The 25039-nt window shown below is 50.2% G+C and overlaps 1 protein-coding gene across 1 annotated transcript in view; it reads left to right on the top strand.

Annotated features, from left to right (window-relative positions):
* Positions 1–3091: 3091 nt before the first annotated feature.
* The window catches only part of LOC130479650 (sterol 26-hydroxylase, mitochondrial), a 48028-nt gene continuing 26080 nt past the window's right edge, over positions 3092–25039 (top strand). Inside the window, exon 1 of the mRNA XM_056852043.1 lies at positions 3092–3301. Coding sequence (XP_056708021.1) covers positions 3092–3301 — 210 coding nt within the window. The remainder of the gene's footprint in view (positions 3302–25039) is intronic.

The following is a 25039-nucleotide window of genomic DNA, read 5'->3' as shown; positions in this document are numbered from 1 at the left end:
ACAACCATAAATCCAGGAATGACCATTTGCCCACCCCCAGGCCACTGTCAACAGATCTGTATCAAGCATATCATTTTGTCTAAATCAACCACCCTCCATCAAATCCATCTTTGGTATATATATTCAGGTGCCACTTCTACCATAGGTTGGCTTCTCCATCCTATCGCAGCTCAGGTCCTGAACTTGCACAAATAAAGTCCTAGATCCTAAAAAGGTACCATTCAGAACACAACCTAAGGTCTAACGATGGGCAGGGAGGTTCCAAAATTCTGGCCCAATGCCAGCGCAGATCCTAATTCTGCACCAAATTGGACCAGTTGCAGAGTTTGTCCCTTGGCAAACAGGTTAATAAGAAAGGCATACCCAGCCCTCCATCTCTGTAGTCGGTTCACCTTCACAATCATCTTCTATTATCACAAACATGAACATGCTGGACCCTTCCTCATCAAGACAGGACTCCCTTATTTCTACCCTGAGCTCCATTCTCATCCATCCCACCACACCTTCTGATCCCAATTTGGGCAACCCCTCAGCTATCTTCCCTTGGACTAGTCAAGTGAGTATTTGGCTGAAGAAATACACACATTAGGATTGTGCATAGTGAATGATATTATTGGTTTCTATCTTACTTGTACATACTCATTTCTCATATCTTGGTTAGGATAATACTTGCTAGTATTTGCTAGTCATCCTTTCTTTATCTGAGACTTATTGTGCCAGGATGGGAGTCCATGCAGACAACAAACTAAATGGTCCCCCTTTAACCCCTGGGCTCACGTTTGGGTTTTTCACATATAGGCGTGTGAGGAAATAAAAAAAACTCCCCAAGTATATATTTGTATATTTATAATTGTAAACAGAAATGTATATGGATTAGAATGAGTTTAAGGTCTGTATGTGTAGCCCACCCACCCCCGCCCCCACCCCGCAGTCTGACTACAGCCAGTCTCAAGGGAGTCCATAAGGGGAGCCGCTACACTGAAGACCAGGGGAAGAGGAGATTCCCCTCCCCATGAGAATGCTGGCAGAAAAGCCTCAGAAGATTGGAAGTTTGAATTAACGTATAGGACAGTTCTGCGTTTGCTATTGTCATCAAGTTGGGTGTTATAAATTAAAGAATTCTGTTGTTTGGATCTGAAAAGAGTTGTTCTTTTACTTGGGATGCAAGCGCCTAAGGCCTAACTATGTTAATTCAAGATCCTGACAAGGGGATTCTCTCACCTGATGAGCCCGATGTGGGGATTGGTTTGAGTAACAAGAAGAGGAAAAAATATGTGGAATTTGGTGTGCATTGGGCAAGAGCAACTTGCTGGGGTCTCAATGTTAGGAAAAATGTTAGTATAATCATAGCACATTGGGTCAACAGCATCTTCGCTGTGATTAGATTGATCCATAGTGCCCCCTGGGTCCACATCTCTCCTGACTTGTTTCTAGTCAGTTAGGGTACAACCAGGCTGAGTCTACCTTGCTCTTGCCTCCTCTTTGCTGCTCTGTCACTCTTGGTAGTGCAAATGGCCCTAAAACCCTATTTCCAGGCCCTCATGTGAGTGGCCTGAGGTCAGCCTGCTCGTGGAGCTCCAAGGGAGGAGAAAAGTGAAGGGGGCTCTGGCAACAGGGCTTGCTCGTTTGCTGGGGCTTTCAATGGGGTATGAATGGCAGGCATCTCTGCATAAGGGAGAGGTATTTGAGGTTTTTTATTAAAATGTTAATGGTTTTAATTTGAAATGTTTTCATTATTACTTGTCAGCCATATTGAACCAAAAGGGGAGGTATGGTATAAATATGGTTTAAGACAGACAGATAAAGCGGCGTCTAGGTGACAACGTACTCGGCAGCGAGGAGCCCCCAACGCTGTTGAGCCAGGAGGCTTTTTCAGAAGTTTGAGGGTGCTGCCCAGGGGGCACCGCAGGGATGCGCCAAGCACAGGAAATTTCTCCTATGCCAGAGGGAGCTGCTTCTGGAAGAGCACTTACAGAGGCAGAGACGATTTAATGGTTGGCGCGTCTAGGGAATTTCCATGCTACCTCTCCAGAGATATACTCATAGCAGCTTACGAGTAAAACAGTACCATAAGAATGTAAATTATCAATACGAAAAACACAACCATTTTCCATTGAAATGGCCTGGACACTGAAGGAGGAGATGGTCCTTCCAGTTCCTTCCCCCTCCACTCTTCTAGACCCGTCCTCCATCGACGGGGTTACGCAAATTCACGGGGAAACCGCAGGACAAAGGTCGAACCAAGAAGGAAAAGTTAACCGTTAGCCCAGGGGCAGGAGCCCCAGGGGGGGGTGCGGGAAAGGCACCAGGGCCCAGGCTGCCTTCGGAGGATTCAAGGTCGCTTTCCCTTCCCTGAAAGCCCCCACAGCCTCTGCTCCACCCACCTACCTGCCCGCCCGCCTGCCTGCCTACCTACCTACGTACCTACCTACCTACCTACCTTGATCTTGTCCCCTGTTTTCAGCTGTCCCTCCTTCCCTCCCACCGGCAGCCGCTGCCCAGAAAACGCCGCCCCGGCCCGGCTGCTTGGCTCCACATGGGCAGGTCTGGCTGCCTGGCATATGGCCCGGCTGGGCAGGGCCCCTCGCAGGGTGGGGGAGCAGCCAGCATTGGGGGGGGGGCGCCTCATTTTCGCCCGGGCACCCCTTCCTCCCACGGGGTCCTCTGGTCCTCCTGCTGGCAGCGCCCCGCCCCGCCCTTCTCTCCCCTCCTGGCGGCGAGATTAGTTCCTGGCTTCATCGCCGGCCGGCCGGCCGGCCTTTCCCCGCCATGGGGCCCTCCAGCGGCTCCGCTCGTCCCCCTGCCCTCCCTTGGACCTGCACAACAACGCTGAGGGGTAGAGCAGCGGCAAGTGTGCCTGGCCCCAGGTCACCCCGGGGGCAGAGTGGCGAGGGGAGCCCCGACGTCCCAGAAGCGCCGGCGCCCTCTAAAAGGGCGGGGAGGGGAGGGGCGGGGAAGGGCGGCCCCCCGTCCCTCCCTCCCTCCCTCCCTCTCCCCCTCCCCGCCCCGCCGGGCCTGGCTGGGCTGGGCCCGGGCGCTGCCCGCGGAGGAGGCGGCGGCGGCGGCGGCGGCGGGGCCGGCGAGCAGGCATATGGCGCGGTGGGGCCGCTTCCCCGGGCGGCTGCGGGGCTGGCGGCGGGCGGGCGTCCCCTGGCCCGGCGCGGCCCGGAGGGGCTGGGCCGGCGCGGCGCGGGGGTCGTCGGCCCCGCGGCGGCCGGAGGAGCTGCCGGGCCCGGGGCTGCTGGGCTCGCTCTACTGGCTCCTGGCCAGGGGCTACCTGCTGCACACCCACCGCCTGCAGGTGAGGCGGCGCGGCGCGGCGGGGCGGGGGCTTCGGCAGGCGCAACGAGGGGCGGGGGGAGAGCCACCGTCGCGCCCCCCGCCCGGGGCAGCTGCAGCCTCGCAGGGCGCCCCCTGCCCGAAGGGGCCAAGCCGCCAGCTGGGCCCAGAAAGGCGGCGGCGGCTGGAGCGGCTTGGGCAGGCTGCGCGCGGGGAGCTCCGGCCTCCACCCGCGGGTGGTGCTTTCGCAGCCTGCCTGGGAGTCGGGGGCCACTTTCCTGAGTAGCTGCATGGGCGGGAACTTGGGGAGGGAGGGGGCGGAGGGGCTCGAGCCCGCCCCCCCCCCGAACTTGAGCGGGCTACCAGTGCCCACAGGAGGGGCTCAGTGACGATGGCAGCTGAAGCACAGTCCTGTCCTACCTTCCTGTTGTATCATGTTTCCATCGCCCTGATTCTTTGGGGCTTTGTTCCTGTTTGCTAGCATGTATCTGTGTGTCTGTGATACAATTTCTGCACTGCCTTAAAAGACCTGTTCCTACGGCCCGAACAGAGGATCTGGCCACTGAACTCTGCAGGTTTGCTCTCACCCACAACTAGTTCAGGTTTGGTGAGGAGTTTTACCTTCAAATCAGTGGCACAGCCCTGGGCACCCACATGGCTCCACAGTAGGCCAACATTTTCATGGCAGATCTAGAACAGCGTTTTCTCTACTCCTACCCATTGGCACCTCTCCTGTACTTGAGTTTAACTGATGACATTTTCTTTGTCTGGACTCATGGCAAAGAAGCCCTCAAAAGATTTTACCAGGCTTTCTACGACTTCCACCCCACCATCAATCTAACAATGAATTTATCTGAACAAGAAATAAACGTACTGGACACCACTGTATGGATATACCAGGGACTCACAAGCACCACATTATACTGGAGACCGACAGATCAGCAAACATATCTCCATGCCTCCAGGTACCACCCCAACCATATCAAACAGTCCATTTGTCTATAGCCAAGCCCTACTTTATAGTTGCAACTGCTCCAACCTCTCAGACAGACACTCACTTGAAGAAGCTACAGCAAGCATTTTTGCAACTACAATATCCTGCTGATATGGTAAAAAAGATTATTGGAAAGGCAAGAATGATACCCAGGCACAGCTTGCTACAAGACCGACCCAAAGAAAATGACAACAGAACAGCTCTGGTGGTCACATACAGCTCACAACTCATGAACACATATGAAGCTGCCTTCTACTGAATCAGACCCTTGGTCTGACTGAATCAAAGTCAGTATTGTCTACTCAGACCGGCAGCAGCTCTGCAGGGTCTCAGGCAGATGTCTTTCACATCACCTACTTGCGTGGTCCCTTTAACTGGAGATGCCAGGGACTGAACTCAAACCAGTCCAACATATTATTAATGATCTACAACCAATGCTGAATTGTGACACTTCCCTCTTCAGATAAGAGACCTTCTAATGTGGAGCAAAAGTCAGGTCAACAGTACCAAGATACTTGGGGGGGGAAAACCTATGAATGGCTCTCGTATGATGTGGCAATGGAAAAAGCATATTGTGACATCTGTCGCTTAGCAGCAAATGACATGAATGTTCCTCTTCCAAACACATCAAGAGACAAAGATGCACATGAAATTTTTGTTCAAAATGGCTTCTCAAACTGGAAGAACTCACTGTTTAGATTTCAGACCCATCAGAATTCTAACTTGCACCATGCAGCTGTCCAAGCTATAGCCTCTGTTAAAGCAGGAGTAAATGTAGAGAGCAAGTTTTCAGAAGGCCAGCAGAAGTAAATGCGAGTTGCTAGAAAGGCACTGCTGACAATTTTAGCATCAGTAAAGTACCTTGCCTGTCAGGGCATTGCTATATACAGCCATGGCAAGGAAGAGTCAAACCTGAAACAGCTCTCGATGCTATGTGCTGAAGATGTTCCACATCTGGATTTTATGAAACTGAATCCACTACTGCTAAAACTGTTTTCTATTTTGAAAGATGTACTCTGGCACTTTGATCTTTCTCTTGACAGATGTCATGGCCGATGCTATGATGGAGCATCGAATGTTGCTGGACATCTTAGTGGAGTACAGGCTCTTGTAAAGGCTGAGGAGCCAAGAGCATTATACGTTCATTGTTTTGCGCATGTTGTGAACTTAGTGGTACATGATGTGTCAGAAAATGTTCCTGTGTGTAGAAATTTCCTGAGTGAGTTATCTGACATGATCACCTTTGTGAAAACGTCACCAAAACATCTTGCTTTGTTTAAATACTTTCAGCAGGCAGAGAACATAAATCTGAAACACTTTTGCCCCACCAGGTGGACTGACTTACAGTCAGCGGCTTCAAATTATAGGGAGCTGATTCGGTTCTTTGAGAATGTTTCATAAGAAAAGAAGAAAAGCCATGCTGGATCAGGCCAAGGCCCATCAAGTTCAGCAGTCTGTTCACACAGTGGCTAACCAGGTGCCTCTAGGATGCCCACAAAGAAGACAACTGCAGCAGCCTTATCTTGCCTGTGTTCCACAGCCCCTAATATAGTAGGCATGCTCCTCTGGTACTGGAGAGAATAGCTATGCATCATGACTGGTATTCATTTTGACTAGTAGCCATGGATAGCCCTCTCCCCCATTAACATGTCAGCTCTCCTCTTAAAGCCTTCCAAGTTGGCAGCCATCACTTCATCCTGGGGCAGGGAGTTCCACAATTTAACTATGTGTTGTGTGAAGAAATACTTCCTTTTATCTGTTTATCTCACCCTTCAGCTTCAGCAGATGAACCCGCATTCTAGTGTTATGAGAGAGGGAGAAGCTTCTCCCTGTCTACTCTCTCCATACCATGCAGCCCTAAGCGTTTTAACCGCTTCTCATAGGGCAGTTGCTCTAGCCCCCTGATCATTTTGGTTGCTCTTTTCTGCACCTTCTCAAGCTCTGCAATATCCTTCTTTAGACGTGGTGACCGGAACTGTACACAGTATTCTAGGTGTGGTCTCACCATAGATTTGTAACAAGGGCAGCATTATAGCAGCAGGTTTATTATCTATTCCTTCTCTAATTATGGCCAGAATGGAATCTTCTGAGAAGAGATCCTGGGACAAAAGCAGATGGATATGCACAAAGCTTGTTGAGATTTGCTACTTACTTCATGCTACTGTTACTGCTGCTCGTGTTTGGTCATTTGGACACATTAAACACAGCTCTTCAAAAAAGTAATCTACAGTTCATCAAGCAGAGCTTCTCGGTTCTGCAAAGAAGAGTACAAAGCAACTGCGGAACAACTTTGAACAGTTCTGGTCACAGACAGACATGACAGCAAAAGACATAGATTTAGAGAGTCCAACTTTTCCTAGGTGCAGAAAGCCTGCACGGTGTATTGATGCCACGTGTGATCCTCAACAGTTTCAATCTCCTAAGGATTTCAACAGGAAAATCTTTTATGAAGTCATTGATAATATCTACAGCAGTTTATGCAGTCGCTTTTCCTCAGATGTGTCCCAACACATGAGCAAACTTGAAAAGTTTGCCATAGGAGAGGATGATAGTACATAAATTCTAAACTTTTACAAAACTCACTTGGATGCTGCCTGACTACAGCTTCATCGGGATATGTTTTTGGATATTGCAAGGGAGAGGAAAGTCAAACTTTTAGCTCTTTGTGATGTGATTGTTCTATCCAGTGGAGAACAAGAAAAATGTCTGCAACAGCTACTTCCAGAATTAGCTAAACTTATAAGAATAGCCCTTACCATACCTGTTTCCTCCAGCGCCTCAGGAAGGTCTTTCTCATGCCTTCATTGAATAAAGACCTTTCTACGGTCAAGCATGAAGCAGGCAAGGCTCAATCACATGGCTCTTCTTTGTGGACATAAACAGATCTCTCAGGAAATTGATCTAAATGTTATAGCTAATGAGTTCATTCAAAGAAATCAATTAGAACAAACACATTCAGTGTCATTTAAGTACAGGGTATTTTGAATTGTTACATCTTAACGAGTGGGTTGTACCTAGATGACGCAGTCTGTATAGGTTTACCACTAATCATCATACCAACACATGCCAACTATTGGGGTGGGGAGGTGAAGGGAAATTGGGAAGGGTAGGTGGGATGTGGCAGGAGAGGATGCCTGTGGGAGCAGCAGAAGGGGTAACGGCATTAGGAGAATATTTGATTTTACTGTAATTTTAAAAATGTAAATAAACAGTTTGCATTGTTAATTAAAAGTTAAAGTTGTATTTCAGATTTCTGAAGATCATTTGAACCCCCCCTAAATTTCTGGGAACCCCCCCTAAATTTCTGGGGAGCCCCTTTCTAAATCCCCCATGGCCCTGCCTCAATAGATAGTGGCAATGGAGGCCCCTCCCTGTTATGTCACTGTCTTCTCCCTATGATGTCATAGGCCTCTAACCCAGACCCAGACACACACACCCCTGGGAAATTGGAAAGTCTATGCCCCTGAGTGTCTGGACAGTAATTTTGGGGGACAGACATCCTCCTCTCTAAAACCATCTCTGTTTGGGGAGGTTGTGCTTTTCTTTTTCTTTTTGCCATCAAGTCACAGCTGACCAACCCAGTAGGATTTTCAAGGCAAGAGGTTGTTCAGAAGTGGTTTGCCAGTGCCTTCCTCTGCACAGCAACCTGGGACTTCCTTGGTGGTCTCCCATCCAAATACTGACCAGGGCTGACCCTGCTTAGCTTCTGAGATCTGACGAGATCAGGCTAGCCTGGGCCATCCAGGTCAGGGCAGGTTATTGTAGACACTCTGATGCACTAGTATTCATTCATGTTCCTAAAGGGTGAAATGCTCACAATGCAGGGTTCCTGAGAGGCAGCCTGGTCAAATGAAGCCTGCATGTCATCAGCATTCTAGTACTAAGGGGTACTCTTGGTAGGCTGAGCAGAGGGTGGAAGGGAGAACAGAGGGATACCGGCCCAGCTCTGGGTCTGGTGGGTGGATTATTCTTCCTCCAGAAGTTCAAGTAAAGTTCTTGATGGGAGATCCTAGCCAAAGAAGAACTGGGCTTGGTGGGCCACCAGTGGGAGAACCCCAGTCCTGGCTCTTTGATAGGAGCGAAACATTTCCAAGCAGACTCTTGGACTTCAGCACGTGATGCCAGAAGATGTTTTCTCCTAGTCTATGACAGTGTCTCACATCCCTTTGCGCTGGGTATCCGTGATCCTGCTGTGCTTTCACATGATGCTTTGTTAAACTCTCAGATGCTTTGGAAGGTCTTATGGAACACTGTCCAAGCCAGAATCATCATAAATGGAGAACTGTCAGCTCTGTGTTCATTGACAAATACATAAACAGACTCCATAGGCAGGAAATCCTAAGAAAGCTGGTTTATTTGGAAATATACAACAATTTGCAGAAGCCATAAACTTAGAAGGACTCTAATGGGGATGCAGGCTACAAAGGATCGTATATAAAGAAGAAAGGCTACAAAGTCAGGCCACCTCTTCAGTTCCTGGGAGATGGCTTGTGAGGGTAGGCAGCATGGAATTCGCGGACCAGGCGAGGGGCAGAGATATCGCATGAACGCACCCACTCATCCTGAGCGGAACTGAAGTGCTTCCAGTGAACTAGATATTGGAGAGGACCATGATGGATACGTGAGTCTAGGATTTTTGCGATTTCAAAATGTTCCTCCCCCCCCCCCCCCACCATCACAGGCGCCTCAGGTAGTGGTTCAGGATGCCACTCCGGGGAGGGAACATGTGGTTTCAATAGACTGACATGAAACACAGGATGAATTCGCCTCAGTGATTTGGGGAGTGAGAGTTCTACAGTCACAGGGTTGATGATCCGGGAAATGGGGAATGGACCCACATACTTGGCACTGAGTTTGCCGCACGGGCGGGTGGATCATAGATTCTTGGTGGACAAATAAACCAAATCCCTCACCCCATACTCTCCTCCCGTACTCTCCTTCCGTACTCTCCTCCCGTACTCTTCTCCCAGTGAACGGTGTTTGTCAGCTTGAGCCTTATATTTACTTTTGGCTCGTTCCAGATTTTTTATCAGCCACGGCCAGGTTGTCTGAATCGTGTGCACCCATTCAGCCACATCGCTGCCTCCCTCCTCCCCTGGAACATCGATACGGCCGATGGGGCCAAACTCTTGTCCATACACAGCTCGAAAAGGGCTAAATCCAGTGGACTGGTGCACAGCTTTATTGTAAGCATATTCAGCGAAGGGCAACAGTCCTACCTAATCATCCTGGTGATAATTAACATAACAGTGCAAGTAGCATTCTAACACAGCATTCACCCGTTCTGTTTGGCTGTCTGTTTGGGGATGGAAGGCGCTTGACAGTCCTTGTTCCACCCCAGCTAATTTTAGGAAAGCTCTCCAGAATTTAGCCATATATGTGCTCCTGCGATCGCTGACCACCTTGCGCGGAAAACTGTGCAATCGGAAGACATGTGACACAAAGAGGCGGGCCAATTTTGGGGCGGAAGGGATACCTGCGCAAGGTACAAGATGCACCTGTTTCGAGAACAGATCCGTGATCACCCAAAGTACAGTTTTTCCCTCACTGAGGGGTAGATCAGTCATAAAATCCATCGTGATTACCTCCCAGGGTCTAGTGGGGGTTTCCAAAGGTTGCAATAGTCCAGGGGGCTTGCCCTGGGACCTCTTGGTCGCAGCGCACACTGGGCAACTGCGGATAAAAGCATCCACGTCAGATTGCATGCCCGCCCACCAAAACTGTCTCCTCAGCAGATGCAACGTTTTGAGAAATCCAAAGTGTCCCGCGGATTTAGCTCCATGAACCAGACCCAAAACCTCCCCCCATAGGATCTTAGGAACATACAACTTTGATTCTTTGTACCAATAACCTCCGCATTCAATCAGAGAAGCCGCGAGGGTTTGGGCAGAGAGTTCTGCTTGGCAACTGCTATGGAGAGTTTCCTTGAAGGAATCAGTAAGCCCCTCCACATCCGGCACCTTGGGAACTGTACTGGCAGGTGTCTCGGAGGGAGGAGAGGTTGGCACTGTTGAGGGGGGCAGGGTGGATGGTTCGAAAGGTGGTCGGGTCCCTGCACCTTGGGACTCGCGCCGGTAGATTGCATGGGTGGAGGAGTCAGGGCCAGCGAGGGAGGCGAGGGAGTGAAGTGGATGGCTCGACCGACGTGGTCGGGCATTGGGCTTCCCCCCCCCTTCCGAAGGCGGCGGCATTGGGAGCCGGGTCTGCGACCGGGTTTGGACTGCCAAGGTGGGCAGTAAACCTCTCTGAGCAGGGGTAAATAGGGACTCTGTGGGGCGCTCGATCTTGGTAGGATACTGGGGTAGCCTAGACAAAGCATCAGCCAGCAAGTTTTGCTTTCCTGGCAATGTTTCAATACGAAGTGGAATTGGGCAAAGAAGTCTGCCCATCGTACCTGTTTTGCGGACAGTTTGCGAGCCCCCGTTAATGCCTCCAAGTTTTTGTGATCGCTCCAAACTTCAAAAGGGACTTTAGATCCTTCTAAAAACTGTCTCCACAGCGTGAGGGCATGTTTAACTGCAGCAGCCTCCTTTTCCCAGATCGGCCAATTGAGCTGGGATTGCGTGAACTTCTTAGAAAAGTAAGAGCACAGATGCAGTTGACCATCCCCCCCTTGCTGCAGCAGCGCACCTCCCATGGCGACCTGAGATGCGTCTACTTGGACTACAAACATTCGTTCACAATCAGGGTGCTGTAAAACCGGTTCGGAGGTGAACAGTTGTTTGAGACTGTCAAAAGCAGTTTGACACTGGGGGTTCCAATTTACTCTGGCCGTAGGCAAGGTGGCCGCGCTTCCCTTTCCCTTAGCTTTAAGGAGGTCTGTGATGAGAAACGCAATCTGGGCAAAGTGGGGGAGGAACCCTCTGTAGAAATTTGCGAACCCGAGAAATCTTTGAACCTGCTTACGTGTGGAGGGTGGTTCCCAATTGATCACGGCTTGCACCTTTTCTGGGTCCATTGTAAGTCCTTGGTGCGACATTATATAGCCCAGAAAAGTTAACTGTTTTTGGTGGAACTCGCACTTGGACACCTTAGCGTAGAGCTGATTGTCTCTGAAACATTGCAACACTTCCCCAACCAGGGCGATATGTTCATCCATGGTCTTAGAATAAATAAGAATGTCATCTAAGTAGACCACCACCCCCTTGAACAGCAAGTCGTGTAGGATCTCGTTAATGAGTTGCATAAAGACCCCCTTTCAATCCAAAAGGCATCACTAGAAACTCAAACATGCCAAAGCAACTGGAGAAGGCTGTGAGGGGTTCATCTCCTTCTCGAATTCTGATTCTATAATAGGCTTAGACCAAATCCAATTTGGTGAAAATGCGTCCCTCCTTTAGTTGCCCCAGAAGATCGGAGATCAGAGGGATGGGGTAGGCATTGGTTTGGGTAATTGCATTAAGTTTTCGAAAGTTTTCAGAAGCTCTCATGGGATAAATTTTGCTTTTTGGCAGTTTTGCATCCCCCACCACCTCAATAGCACAGTCCGTTCTGCAGTGGGGGGGGGGGGTAACACATCACACTCCTGTACATCAAAGACATCCGCAAAGTCCTGGTACTCAGAAGGTAGTTGGGATGGACCAGTAGTGTCTGAAGCCAAGGCAGGAGTTGATTGGATTTCGATCTTGACAGCTACTTCATACCGGTGCCGTTCACATATCGGACTGGAAAATGCTAAAGTCTTGGCCTCCCAGTCAATGGAGGGGCTGTGCCCCCTGAGCCAATTTATTCCCAACACCACAGCGTAATGAATATTGGGGGCTATAGTAAAGTCGATTTGTTCCCAATGGTGGCCTGTTCCCATTGCTACTCCCCAAGTGTGACGGTTCACTGGCCCACCCTTGAAATCACTGCCATCCATCTGGGCGAGCTGAACAGGTACCGGCAAAGGTGAAGGCGAGCCACCGTCGACTTCAGAGGTGAAGGCGAGCCGCCGTCGACGGGCCACATCCCGGGGTGGACAGGGTTCCGGGGAGAACAAGGGCCATTCTAGCCCCCCCCCGCCTCTCGGTCACTCTCCGGACGCCTTTTTCTGAGCAGCGGCCTCCACACCAAACGTTGCTCCTCCGCCCTTTGTTGAGCAGCCTGACCAGCTTCCAAGGCGGCAGCCGCTACCAGCGGCTTGGCCACTTGCTCCAGTAGCAACTGAAGTTCCTTATGCTTGCCCAGTAGCGGTAAAACCTTGCGGGCAAGCTCCATGGAGGAAGAACCAAACTCTGGATGTAGCACCTTAATCACATCGTCCTCCAATGCCAGGTCTGGCGGTAATTTCATAAGGGACAACACTGTCTTGGCGGCCAGGTTCTGCACATCCCGGCTGCCCAGGTTGAGGTCCGGACCAGTTCCACTCCCGCCATTGGGAATGAGGAAACGGACCCTTGGATTGGGACCGGTGCTGCTCCCCGTGAACGGCAACCTCATCAAACAGCTGGGTTAAGAGAGTTGCGTCCTCTTGCGCCAACTGGGTCTCCTTTAGCAAAACATCCAACCACCAAAGTTCGTTATGGGCGTGGAGATCAGCGCCCTGCATCTCCCAGGGGGCCACTGCCGCTAGTCAATGCCACTGTTCCATGACCAACTCAGTCAGTCGGTTGGACTCGGCTTGAGTCCGCTGTGCTTCCGTAAGGATGGCGTAAGAATTCCGTAAGAATCCTCGGGAGCTGACCCAAAGCTCTAACCCGACCTCCCGGCGAACCCTCCAGGGTCCCAGCCAGGGAAAACACCCTCGGGGAGCACGCCCTTAGCTCCAACCCGAGGTCCCTGCGATCCCTCCAGGGCTCCAGCCAGGGATAAGGGATATACTGATTAGTGTCCAAATGTGAGCTCTAGTCCCATGATAATCCCATAAACAGACATCCACAGACAAGCAGTCCAAAGAGTTGATTTATTGGAAAATCCACAGGTTAACAGAAGCTAAGAGTCAAATGGACACTAATGAAAACTACAAGCATAGTACAGGACATATATGGAAAAGCATAGGGCAAATCGGGGTAGATCTGGATGCCATGGCAACCCCCCTCCCAGAAGCTGTCAGGGAGGTAGGATTCTACCAGCATTCCCACAGAGTTCAGTCTAAACACGTTGTTTGCAGAGCTAGAGCTGGCCTTGGCCAGCATCTGGAGAAACCACAACATTCCTTTCTCAGGCCATGCCTGAGATTTGGGGGGTCCCGCTGCATGTATGCCCAATACAGGATGTCGGGGTGCAGTCCCTCCCGAAAACATTGTAGTTGGGTAGCTTCACTCCAATCCGCAATCTTGCTTGCAAGCCGTTGGAATTCACTAGCATATTCTTGAACTGAAGACTCCCCTTGGCGTAGTTGCAAAATAGCAGCTTTAGCCTTCTCCCCCCTGAAAGGGTCATCAAAGCGCCTCTGCAGAGCCTGCATAAAATCATCCAAACTTTGTACGGATTGAGCCCGGAGATCAAACTGTTGAATCATCCACTCTGCCTTCGGGCCTTCCAGGAGGGACGAGATGAACCGAACCCGACTATCCTCGGTTGGAAATGTATATCCCTGTTCTCTCATGAAGCTATCCACTTGATGCAAGAAGTAAGGCAGGTTTTCAGCAGTGCCATTAAAAATCACTCTCAAGTCTCTGTGCAGGCAAAGTGCCGAGGCACGGGTTGTGGCCACGGCTGCATGGGTACCCCTGGTAGAGGAGGCAGCGCCCCCCCCGCCTCTGGGCGGCGGTACTACTGGTTGCCCCAGCACCATGGGCAGAGGTACTACTGGCTGCAGGGGCACCACGAGCGGGGGCACCACCGGTGGCAGTACTCCTGGAGTTGGACGTTCTCCACCGTAGCCGGCGGCGGCAGTAGATCCATAAGCTTCAGGACGGCTTTGGCAGTGGCATTCTCAGCATCCTGCCAGACACGTTCACTGACCGTGACCCCCTCCGCCATCAGGGACTGAGGTACGAACTGCTGGGCACACGTACTAGTTCCCCCCAACAGGACCTCCAAATCCCCCGTCCGGGTGACCAACTTGGTCAGCAGACTCGCGTCTTCCTGCACTAACCGGGCCTCCTCCCGTAGAGCCACCAGCCACCAGGCCTTCTCCCGGGCACGGTGCCCCACTTGTCACGACCCCACAGATGCTTCTCTGGACAATACAAGCCACTGTGCCGCCACCAGCCCCGCCAACCGATGAGCCTCCTCCGGAAGCTCCCGCTGGAGGCTCCCCGGCGGTCTTTCCCTGGCTCCCACCAGGGTACCACTGAAGAAAAGGTGATTTCATATTAGAGTCCTAATGTGAGCTCTGTGTTTGTTGACAAATCCATAAGCAGGAAATCCTAAGAAAGCTGGTTTATTTGGAAATATACAACAATTTGCAGAAGCCATGAACTTAGAAGGACTCTAATGGGGATGCAGGCTACAAAGGATTGTATATAAAGAAGAAAGGCTACAAAGTCAGGCCACCCCTGGTTGCTAGGGTAACCATTCAGTTTTCACAGAAGTTAGACTACACATAAACATTAGCATGACAGTTGCGACCTTGGGGTAGCACTTGGCTAAACCACAATACTCCGTTCTCAGGCCAGATCAGTCCTGACAAGAACAGGTAAAGGTAAAGGTGGTCCCCTGTGCAAGCACCGGGTCATTACTGATCTATGGGGTGATGTCACATCCCGACATTTACTAGGCAGACTATGTTTACGGGATAGTTTGCCATTGCCTTCCCCAGTCATCTTCCCTTTACCCCCAGCAAGCTGGATAATTTTACCAACCTTGGAAGGATGGAAGGCTGAGTCAACCTTGAGCCTGCTACCTGAAACCGACTTCTGTCGGAATCGAACTCAGGTTGTGAGCAGAGCTTCGACTGCAGAGCTGCAGCTTACCATTCTGCGCCACGGGGCTCTAAATGGAGAATAACTGAATGGAAATTCAGGGAGTCTAAAGAAATGGAACTGAGCATCACATTAGCTCTCCCCACTCTGCGGGGGGGAGCATTCAACAACAGCAACAAAATCATGGCAGACTGGTCTGTGTCTGTGGTAGAGCTGTGGCTATAGGGCACATGCTAGCATTGTATTCTGAGGCATTGCTCCATTCTGGGGGCCTAAAACAAATAACTGGAAGAGTGATCTAGCAGCCTGGTATAGAAAGAATTTGATGTGACTTAAAATATTTAAAAGAGGCTGAGCTTCTCTGCAAGGAGGGAAAGGGCTACAGCCTGACTGACTAATCAAATGGATCTGAAAAGGAACTAGCACCTCGGAGTCAATGCTGGGCAGGGCTCTAGTTATCATCCATGTAGATGAGCTCACAAGCCTAGCAAAACAGTAAGTCCCAAGTTTACCAAGAAAGACTGTTTGGAGAAGGAGATTTTTTCTTATTGTTGGCAAGTGCTATTCAGTGCAAGAAGATGCTTCACCTAAATATTAGTATCTTGAAGGGGAAATAGACAAAGAATGAAGTTTATAATAAAGCAGTAGGTCAGCTATATTGTGCAGAACACTGACCAGGAAAGAATTGCCCAAACTTTAAAACAAAAGGAGCTAGAAGGTTCAAACATAGCTGAACTATGAATAAGTCCTTCTTCAAATTGTGTCTCTGTCTGAAGTTTCTAGGTAATGTTAAGCAACTCGCTTTCAACCTTAGGGCCTCCTCCTATAATCTGCATTGTGGTGTACTAATACTGAACTACCTTGCAGGATTGATCAAACAACAGAATGTACGATAAGTCTTTGAACTCTGGAAAGCACAATAGGAATGCTAAGTTTATTGGTATGCCTTGTTAGAGAGAACATGAACAATGCCAACCAAAATAACTCCAAAACAGATTGTACAATTTTGTGGTCTTAATAAAAGGTATTATGCAGCTTCTGTTTTGGGATTTTTCTATGGAACAACATGACGTTGCCTACTTCAAGAGATCATGGTTTGCAATCCCAAGGAATTATGTGGAAAATAGTTGTTCCAAGATATTGGGGGGGGGGATGGGATTCAGCTAGCAAAAATAAAGAAACAGGATAGCAAGGATCAGTTTGGGTGTTCTTGGTAGCTATTTGCAAGGTTTATAAAAGAATCTACAAGTCTCTAAGTGGAGCATTAAACCCTTACGGCCCCCATGGCTATGACTGTGATGACAAAACAAATGTGCATTTGGATTTCAAGGAATTCTTATGAACCCAGCCAGCAGAAAAAAACTGGTGGGATGTATAAACAAAGGCTTTTGTTTCTCACAAAATGTTTCTGCAGAGCTTCTCTTTAGGAAAGCTGCCAGTTTCCCAGCAAACCCCTCTGCCTTGGAATTTAGCATCACTCGCTTTAAAAAGTTATAGCTTGTCAAACACTTGGCTTGTATTATTATGCAAGACCCAAGTATTAAAGGACTGAAAGCAGAGAAAGAGGTGCACAAAATCTCCTTATATTCTGCAGATGCATCACTGTATGTAGATGAACATGTGTACATTTGGGCATTTATTGAGATATTTTATAAATTGGTCTAAATCAAAACTAATGCTTCCTAGAAATGCCTGCAAATCATCAATGTATTCTTCAAGGAATTTCAAATGGTGTCTTTCTCAAATGTAGCGTTGCCAGCTCCAGGTTGGGAAATATCTGGAGATTTTGAGGGCGGAGCCTGAGGAGGATGAGGTTTGGAGCAGGGAGGGACTTCAATGCCATAGAGTCCAATTGCCAAAGTGGCCATTTTCTCCAGGGGAACTGATCTCTGCCACCTGGAGATCAGTTGTAATAGCAGGAGATCTCCAGCCACCACTTGGAGGTTGGCAACCCTACTCGAATGCTATAATTAGGGCTGCCAACCTCCAGGTGGTGGCTGAAGATCTGCTGTTACAACTGATCTCCAGGTGACAATCTGGAGAAAATCGAAGTCCCTCCCCTCTTAAAACTCACTCTCCTCAGGCTCCACCCCCAAAGTCTCTGGGTATTTCCCAACCCGGAGCTGGCAACCCTAACTATAATTGTAACAAAAGTCATTAGTAAGATGGTTTTAATGGGGGTTTGGAGAAAGGGCCCAAATCCACACAGATGTTTCTAGCGCATTCTGAGTACATGCAGTAGCAATTAGGCTATGCAGGGAAGGATGGGAGCCATGGAGATCGGGGGAACACTTCAGACTCAGGGGCTTCTATTCAGTTCTTTGCCTACTGTTGGCAAGACTGTTGGAGAAAGACAAAACCTTCTTTGTGTCCCAAATGGGGTAACTAGGGACATGGATCAGTTTTAGCCTCCACTTCATGGGAAGGAGACATCTCTCGTCTAAGTTTTATCTCCTAAAATAGACTGAGAAACCACTTGGAAGAATACATAATTTACGAGGAACTGTTAGTAATTGTGGTTGAAAGCAGCATATACTCAGAGACTTGAAGCAAACATTTGTTACCTAATTGGGTCAGCAAAGCAGGTGAGGTGCCCAGCAACCTTAAATCCAGATTGTTATTCCTGCAGCATAGATCTGTCTCCAAGCCAAATATCATAACACTGAAAAATTCTTTCAATGTGCAATATGGAATCTATGTAGCTAGGCTTTCTGAGAACTGGCTTTTCATTTTTGGTACATAACATTCTCCTCACTCTCATGATTGTAGGAGTAAATTTGAGGAATATGTCAGGCTGTCTTTGAACTCTGGCAGCCTTGGCTGCCTTTGAACTTTTGTTTCGGCTCGGATTCCAAGGTTGCTTATCTAAACCGCTATGCTTTCCAGGGTCGAGGAGACTCGGGGGAGACTTGGTGTTTCTAAGCTGTTTGGTATTATCTCATGAGACTGTGTTGCACCTGCTTTTGTAGTGTTCTCATATAATCAAGTGTATGCCATTTCCCCCTCATTGCTGCCTTTCGATTTCTAAGCTCTGCTTACCTGTGTTACCAATAAACCAACTCTTTTGGATTACTAGTCTCCTGGTGTGGCTATTGGGAATCCTATGGAACAAGTGCTTACATTAAGGCAGCAATCCCTTCTCTTTCACCTGTCAGGCTAGAGCCCCGGAGGGTTCGCCTGGCGCTCGGATTGGAGCTCGGGGCGGTGCGTCCGATTGAGTGAATTCTGGACGTTGAGGACAAGCCACTGCAAAGTGGCCCATAACACCGCAAACGAGACAGGCTCCCCTCTGGAATCGGGACTCGCGATCCAGAGGGAACCGGGTTGATCTCCGCGGGTTGGGAGTCGAAGGTTTTAGGCAAAAGCGGTGGCAACACGGGTGGCTGCGCTCTTGCAGGGCAAGACCTCGGCGACGATTTCTGTGGCTGAAATCACAAAGCTTCTGACCCCTGACTTCGGTGCTGGTGCGGCAGCCTTGGCGGTGCAGATCCAACCGATGTTGGATCTTACAGACCCCTCTGAACTCCTCTTGACTTTGGAACTGGAGGCTCTCCCACTGATTACCACAGCCCTCGCCGCTAAGCTTGCGGCCAACCAGGCCTTGGCTGAACGCAAGAGGGCTGAAGATCAGGCGCGGGCAGCGGCGGATGCCGCGGCCAAGGCTCGGGCTGAACAGAAGGAGAAGGAACGCTTGGCTGCCAAACGGGCGCGATCCGGCACATGCCCCCAACACCCCGGGGGCTATGAATTTCCCTCGTTCTCCCCAACTTTCATTCCATCTCGCAGCGTCCAACGCACCCGTAGGTTCGCGGGACCTTTATCCGCTGTACCGGATGAACCCGACAAGGAGGACCTATACGGTGGGGAGTCCCTCTGGGCTACTAACCTACGGGCCAGCCAATCCTGTTGCACTGGCGGTACTGGTGGTACCGGCGACGATGTGTTTTTGTTGCGAAACCAGAATCTGGACCTTATGGAACAGGTGGCGCGCTTACAAGACAAACTGGCCCTAGTACTCCGTGACAACGACCAGTTACAACGGGCCCAAACCGCGCCCGTTGCCCCGGCTCCAGCGACCTCGCAGCAGCCACTGCAGCAGCCGCCACAGCAACCGCCACAACAGCCGCCGCAGCAGCCAGCTGCGCCAGTAGTACCTCCCGGCGGAGGACCGGTTGCTCCTGGCAGAGGGCCCGTTGCCCCTGGCGGAGGACCCATGGTGCCAGGCGGAGGTCCCGTAGTGCCAGGAGTCCCTGCCCTACCATTGCTACCGGGTGCACCGGGGGTACCAGGGACACCAATTCCTGGACACCCATCAGCACCCCCAATGCCATGGAGGCAACCCAAGTTGAAGATTACTTATGACGGTTCGGTTGAGACTCTGCCCTGATTCTTGCACCATGTGGATAGTTACATGAGGGAGCAAAGACAATTTTTCGCTACTGAGGATAGCTGTGTCCGTTTTGTTGCCTCCCTGCTAACGGAGAAAGCGGCCGACTGGATGATTCTCCAGTTCGATACGCGGTCCCGCTCCATTCGCTCCCTCAACAATTTTATGTTTGCCTTGAGGAGGCGCTTTGAGGATCTCTTCATGGGAGAGAGAGCCAAAGCGGAACTTTTGCAACTCAGGCAGGGCTCCTCTCCGGTTCGGGAATTCGCAGATGACTCGCGAGTACAGTAGTGGACTGGCCCGAAGCTACCCTTATCCACTACTTCTGAGAAGCTTTGCACCCGGACATTCTGAACTGGTCTTATATGCGAGGCGATCCAGATACCCTTGAGGATTGGATTTTACTGGCCGAGGAAGTAGAAAGCCGCCGGCGATACGTTTCCCTAGTCCAAAATCGGACCACAGAGAGGGGCGGTCAGAAACTCCCCCCCAAAAAACCTTCGGCTCCCAACCCACGGAGACCAACCCGGTTCCCTCTGGATCGCGAGTCCCGATTCCAGAGGGGAGCCTGTCTCGTTTGCGGTGTTATGGGCCACTTTGCAGCGGCTTGTCCTCAATGTCCAGAACTCGCTCTACCGGACGCACCGCCCCGAGCTCAGGGACAACCTCAATGCAGAGGCACCGCGGCCACCCACAGCGCAGCGCCGGGATGACCCACACCCTCTGCACTTCATGCCGGGGAACCATCTAGTCTCCCTGCACCTATCAACCCCGTAGGGTCCCAGATTACAAGTGCCCCATTGGGGGACAGCTCTCCTTCAGAAGAAGACCGTCACTGGGATTCCCCAGCTCTTAACCTGGAATCTCCTCTTGACCTGTCAAAAAAAGGACACGGTCTGTGGTGAGTGGAGCATCGCCACAGACCCCTGCAGAATCACCTGCAAAACCCAAGGCTCCTGTCATGGTGAGTGAAGTCGAAAATACTGTGTATGTGGACGTAGTGTTACAACACTATAAAAGGGGCCCCCAGTTACGTGTCAAAGCACTCATAGATTCCGGCTGCAGGCGCTCTTTAATCAATGAGGCCACTTTTGCAGCTCTTCAAGTCAAGTCCGAGAATCTACCGGCTCCTGTCCAATTCGCCCAAATGGACGGTATCCACTTTAAAGGGGGTCCGGTCGACCGTCGCACACGGGGAATAGCGATGGGCATCGGTTCCCATTGGGAGCAGATAGACTTTACCATAGCTCCTGTCCGATACGAGGTCATTTTGGGAATCAACTGGCTCAAAGGGCACAGTCCCTCCATAGACTGGAAGGCTGATACTATTACGTTTACCGACCCTGTTTGTGACCAGCATCGTCTTGAGGTCGCGGTCGTTCTTCCACCCGCCTCGGCCTTAGCCTCCGATGCCCTACAATCGACCCAATTACCCGATGTATACCGAGACTTTGAGGATGTTTTTGATGTAAAAGAATGTGATGCATTGCCCCCCCCCCACCGCAAAACGGACTGTACGATTGAAGTGGTGGGAGACTGCAAACTGTCTAAAAGTAAAATTTACCCTATGAGCATTTCCGAGCGCGCCGTACTGCGAGACTTTCTGGATAAAAAATCTTGCTCGAGGGTTCATTCGGCCATCAACCGCTCCCAACTCAGCCCCTGCTTTCTTTGTCTGTAAGAAAACGGGTGACTTTCGCTTGTGCATTGACTTTCGAAAACTCAATGCAGTTACCCAAACCAGCGCCTACCCCATCCTGCTGATCTCGGATATCTTGGGACAATTGAAGGAGGGGCGCATTTTCACCAAACTGGACTTGGTTGAAGCTTATTACCAGGTCTGGATTCGTGATGGAGACGAACCCCTCACAGCCTTCTCTAGCTGCTTCGGAATGTATGAATTTCTAGTGATGCCTTTTGGATTAAAAGGGGCCCCGGGGGTCTTCATGCAGCTCATTAACGAGGTCCTCCATGATTTATTATATCGGGGCGTGGTGGTTTATCTCGATGATATCCTTATTTACTCTAATTCCATGGATGAGCATGTTGCTCTGGTCAGGGAAGTGTTACAGCGTCTCAGAATCAATCAACTCTATGCTAAGGTGTCTAAGTGTGAATTCCACCAGAAACAATTAACTTTCTTGGGGTACATAGTTTCACACCAAGGCCTCACCATGGACCCTGCTAAGATACAATCTGTGCTCAATTGGGCTCCACCCTCCACCCGCAAGCAAGTGCAGCAGTTTCTCGGCTTTGCCAATTTTTACCGTGGTTTCATTCCCAACTTTGCTCAAGTGGCACTGCCATTCACCGACCTCCTGAAATCCCAGGGTAAGGAGGTCTCTGCCACGTTGCCCACCGCTAAGATTCATTGGACAAATCAGTGTCAGACTGCCTTTACAAGTCTCAAGCAGCTATTCACTTCAGAACCTGTGCTAAAGCATCCTGATCCTGACCATATGTTTATAGTACAAGTGGATGTGTCTGATGTGGCTATGGGGGGGGGGGGCTCTTTTGCAAAGAGGACCAGACGGTCTTCTTCATCCCTGTGCTTATTTTTCAAGGAAATTTGCACACTCCCAACTGAACTGGCCAATTTGAGAGAAGGAAGCTGCAGCCGTCCACCATGCCCTCACTACGTGGAGGCAATTTCTGGAGGGTTCCAGGGTCCCCTTTGAGGTCTGGACTGATCACAAAAATCTGGAAGCCCTTACGGGGGCCCACAAACTGTCCGCGAAACAGCAGCGTTGGGCTGACTTCTTTGCTCAATTCCGTGTTGTGCTCAAGCATGTGCCTGGAAAACAGAACGTGCTGGCAGATGCTCTTTCCAGGCTTCCCCAGTATCCGGTGAAAATCGACCGTCCAACGGTCTCCTTATTCACCCTGGCGCAAAGGGATGCTCTACCGGTTTTGGCTGTACAAACCTGGTCCCAAACTCTGCTCCAGTCCCAGTCCCAAGCAGCGGACAACAGAGCCTCTGAAAGGGGGGAATCGACTCCCTCACCAGTCCCACCTGTGCCTCCTGCGCCTAGTGCCCCAGATCAACCAGTCCTCCCCTCCGCCCCACCACCACTGCCAGCGAGCCCTACTTCACCCCCCTCCGCGGTGGGGGTGACCCTGCCCAACTCCTTCCTGGACTCCCTTCGTGCCCAATGCCTGGCTGAACGCACTGCTCAGGCACTGCCCCCGTCCCTGCTGGAATGGGGTGGTTGTTGGTACAAAGACTCGAAAATATATGTGCCCAGAGTGCTTCGGAAGGAAGTCCTGCAATTAGTCCATGGAGCCAAAACTGTGGGGCACTTTGGTTTTTTTAAAACTCTCCACTTATTGCGCAGGCAATTCTGGTGGGCGGGCATGCGTGCAGATGTGGACTCTTTCGTTCGCAGTTGCCCTATATGCGCCACTGTCAAACGATCCCAGGGAAAGCCCTCCGGACTTTTGCACCTACTGGAAGTCCCCTCCAGGCCCTGGGAAGTGATTGCCATGGACTTTATGACAGATCTCCCTCTCAGCGAGGGTAAAACGGTTCTTTGGGTGATTACTGACTTATTCTCCAAGCAGGTACATCTCATTCCCTGCGCTGGTATACCCTCCGCCCCAAAGTTGGCCCGCCTCTTTGTGTCACATGTCTTTCATTTACATTCCTTTCCGCGTAAGATAATTAGCGACCGCGGGCGGAGCTATGTCACCAAGTTTTGGAAAGTTTTTCTCAAATTGGTGGGGGTGGAGCAGGGGTTGTCAAGTGCCTTCCACCCCCAGACGGATGGACAAACTGAACGAGTAAATGCTGTTTTGGAATGCTATCTGTGTTGTTATATTAACTACCATCAAGATGATTGGGTTGAATTGTTACCTTTTGCTGAATACGCTTATAACAATGCTGTACATCAATCCACTGGTTTCAGTCCTTTTTATGCTGTGTATGGTTAGGATTTCAGTCCCGTTGGCCGGGTTGATGTTTCTGGGGAGGAGGGGGGTGCGGATGTGAAGTCTTGGGTCCAAGCTGTCCACACCACTTGGCCCTGGCTGGTCAAGAACTTGGAAAGAGCCGAACGGAAATACAAAACCCAGGCGGATAAGCATCGCTCCCCCAACCCAGACTTTAACGTAGGAGACTTGGTTTACCTCTCCACCAAAAATCTACAGTCTACCCACCCATGTGGCAAACTCAGTGCCAAGTACGTGGGACCTTACCCCATTGTTTGAATAATCAACCCAGTCACTGTGGAACTGACCCTCCCTAAAACATTGAAACGCATCCATCCTGTCTTCCATGTCAGCCTCCTCAAGCTTCATGTTGCCGCCCCAAACTTGCATCCGGGCCCGCTGCCTGAACAGCCTGTAATGGTGGGGGGGGGGGAGGAGCATTTTGAAGTTGCCAAAATTCTGGACTCCCGTTTGCATCATGGCTCTCTTTAATATCTTGTTCGTTGGAAACACTTCCCCCTGCCTACGACGAGTGGGTGCGCTCCTGCGACGTATCCGCCCCCCGCCTGGTGCGCTCGTTCCATCACGCCTATCCCGGCAAACTGGCTCCTCGAGGTGGGAGGGGGCCTTGAGGGGAGCAGAATGTCAGGCTGTCTTTGAACTCTGGCAGCCTTGGCTGCCTTTGAACTTTTGTTTCGGCTTGGATTCCAAGGTTGCTTATCTAAACTGCTAGCTTCGCTATGCTTCCCAGGGTCGAGGAGGCTTGGGGGAGACTTGGTGCTTCTAAACTGTTTGGTATTATCTCATGAGACTGTATTGCGCCTGCTTTTGTAGTGTTCTCATATAATCAAGTGTATGCCATTTCCCCCTCATTGCTGCCTTTCGATTTCTAAGCTCTGCTTACCTGTGTTACCAATAAACCAACTCTTTTGGACTACTAGTCTCCTGGTGTGGCTATTGGGAATCCTATGGAACAAGTGCTTACAGAATACAAAAATGATATATGCCAAATTTCGGGGTGTCAGGTCTGCCCCTGGTGACTGGGAGGGGATGGGGGTTGTAGGGTTGCCAGATCCAGTCTGGGAAACTCCTGGAGCTTTGGGGATGGAGCCTGGGGAGGGCAAGGACCTCAGTGGGGTATAATGCTATAGAGTCCATCCTCCAAAGTAGCCATTTTCTCTAGGTGAACTGATCTCTGCAATCTGGAGATTAGCTGTAATTCCGGAGGATCTCCAGGTCCCACCTTGAGGCTGGCATCTCTACAAATGCTCCAGTGTAAATGGGACCCTAAGCAAGGACTCCAGTGGGTGAAACTGTTTGTTTTATCTTTAAAAAATCATATGCTGCTTCTTCAGATACCTGTTTGAGGCAGCTTACAAATAAAAACCTGGTTTTAAGGACAAGTTAGGGCAGAAAAAGAACTGTTGTGCCATATAAAACTTTGTCCCTATAATTGTCTTGCATTACCACTTTAGTTCATGGCCAAATATCCTGTTTTTAATTATTTTAAAACATAATTTTAACCTCCAAACAGAAAAGAAATAGAAAATATAATGCCTGAATAGCCAAAATGATTTGAAAATCCAGCTATCTCAGCTAAGAGGAGCCTTTATGCATAGTTTTGAATGTAGCATTTGTTTGTCATGAGAAGTGTGTCACTTT

Source organism: Euleptes europaea, chromosome 6 (genome assembly GCF_029931775.1).
Source record: "Euleptes europaea isolate rEulEur1 chromosome 6, rEulEur1.hap1, whole genome shotgun sequence".
Lineage (NCBI taxonomy): Eukaryota > Metazoa > Chordata > Lepidosauria > Squamata > Sphaerodactylidae > Euleptes > Euleptes europaea.
The sequence above is the reverse complement of the archived record's forward strand: the minus strand, read 5'-3'. Positions and strand labels throughout refer to the sequence as shown.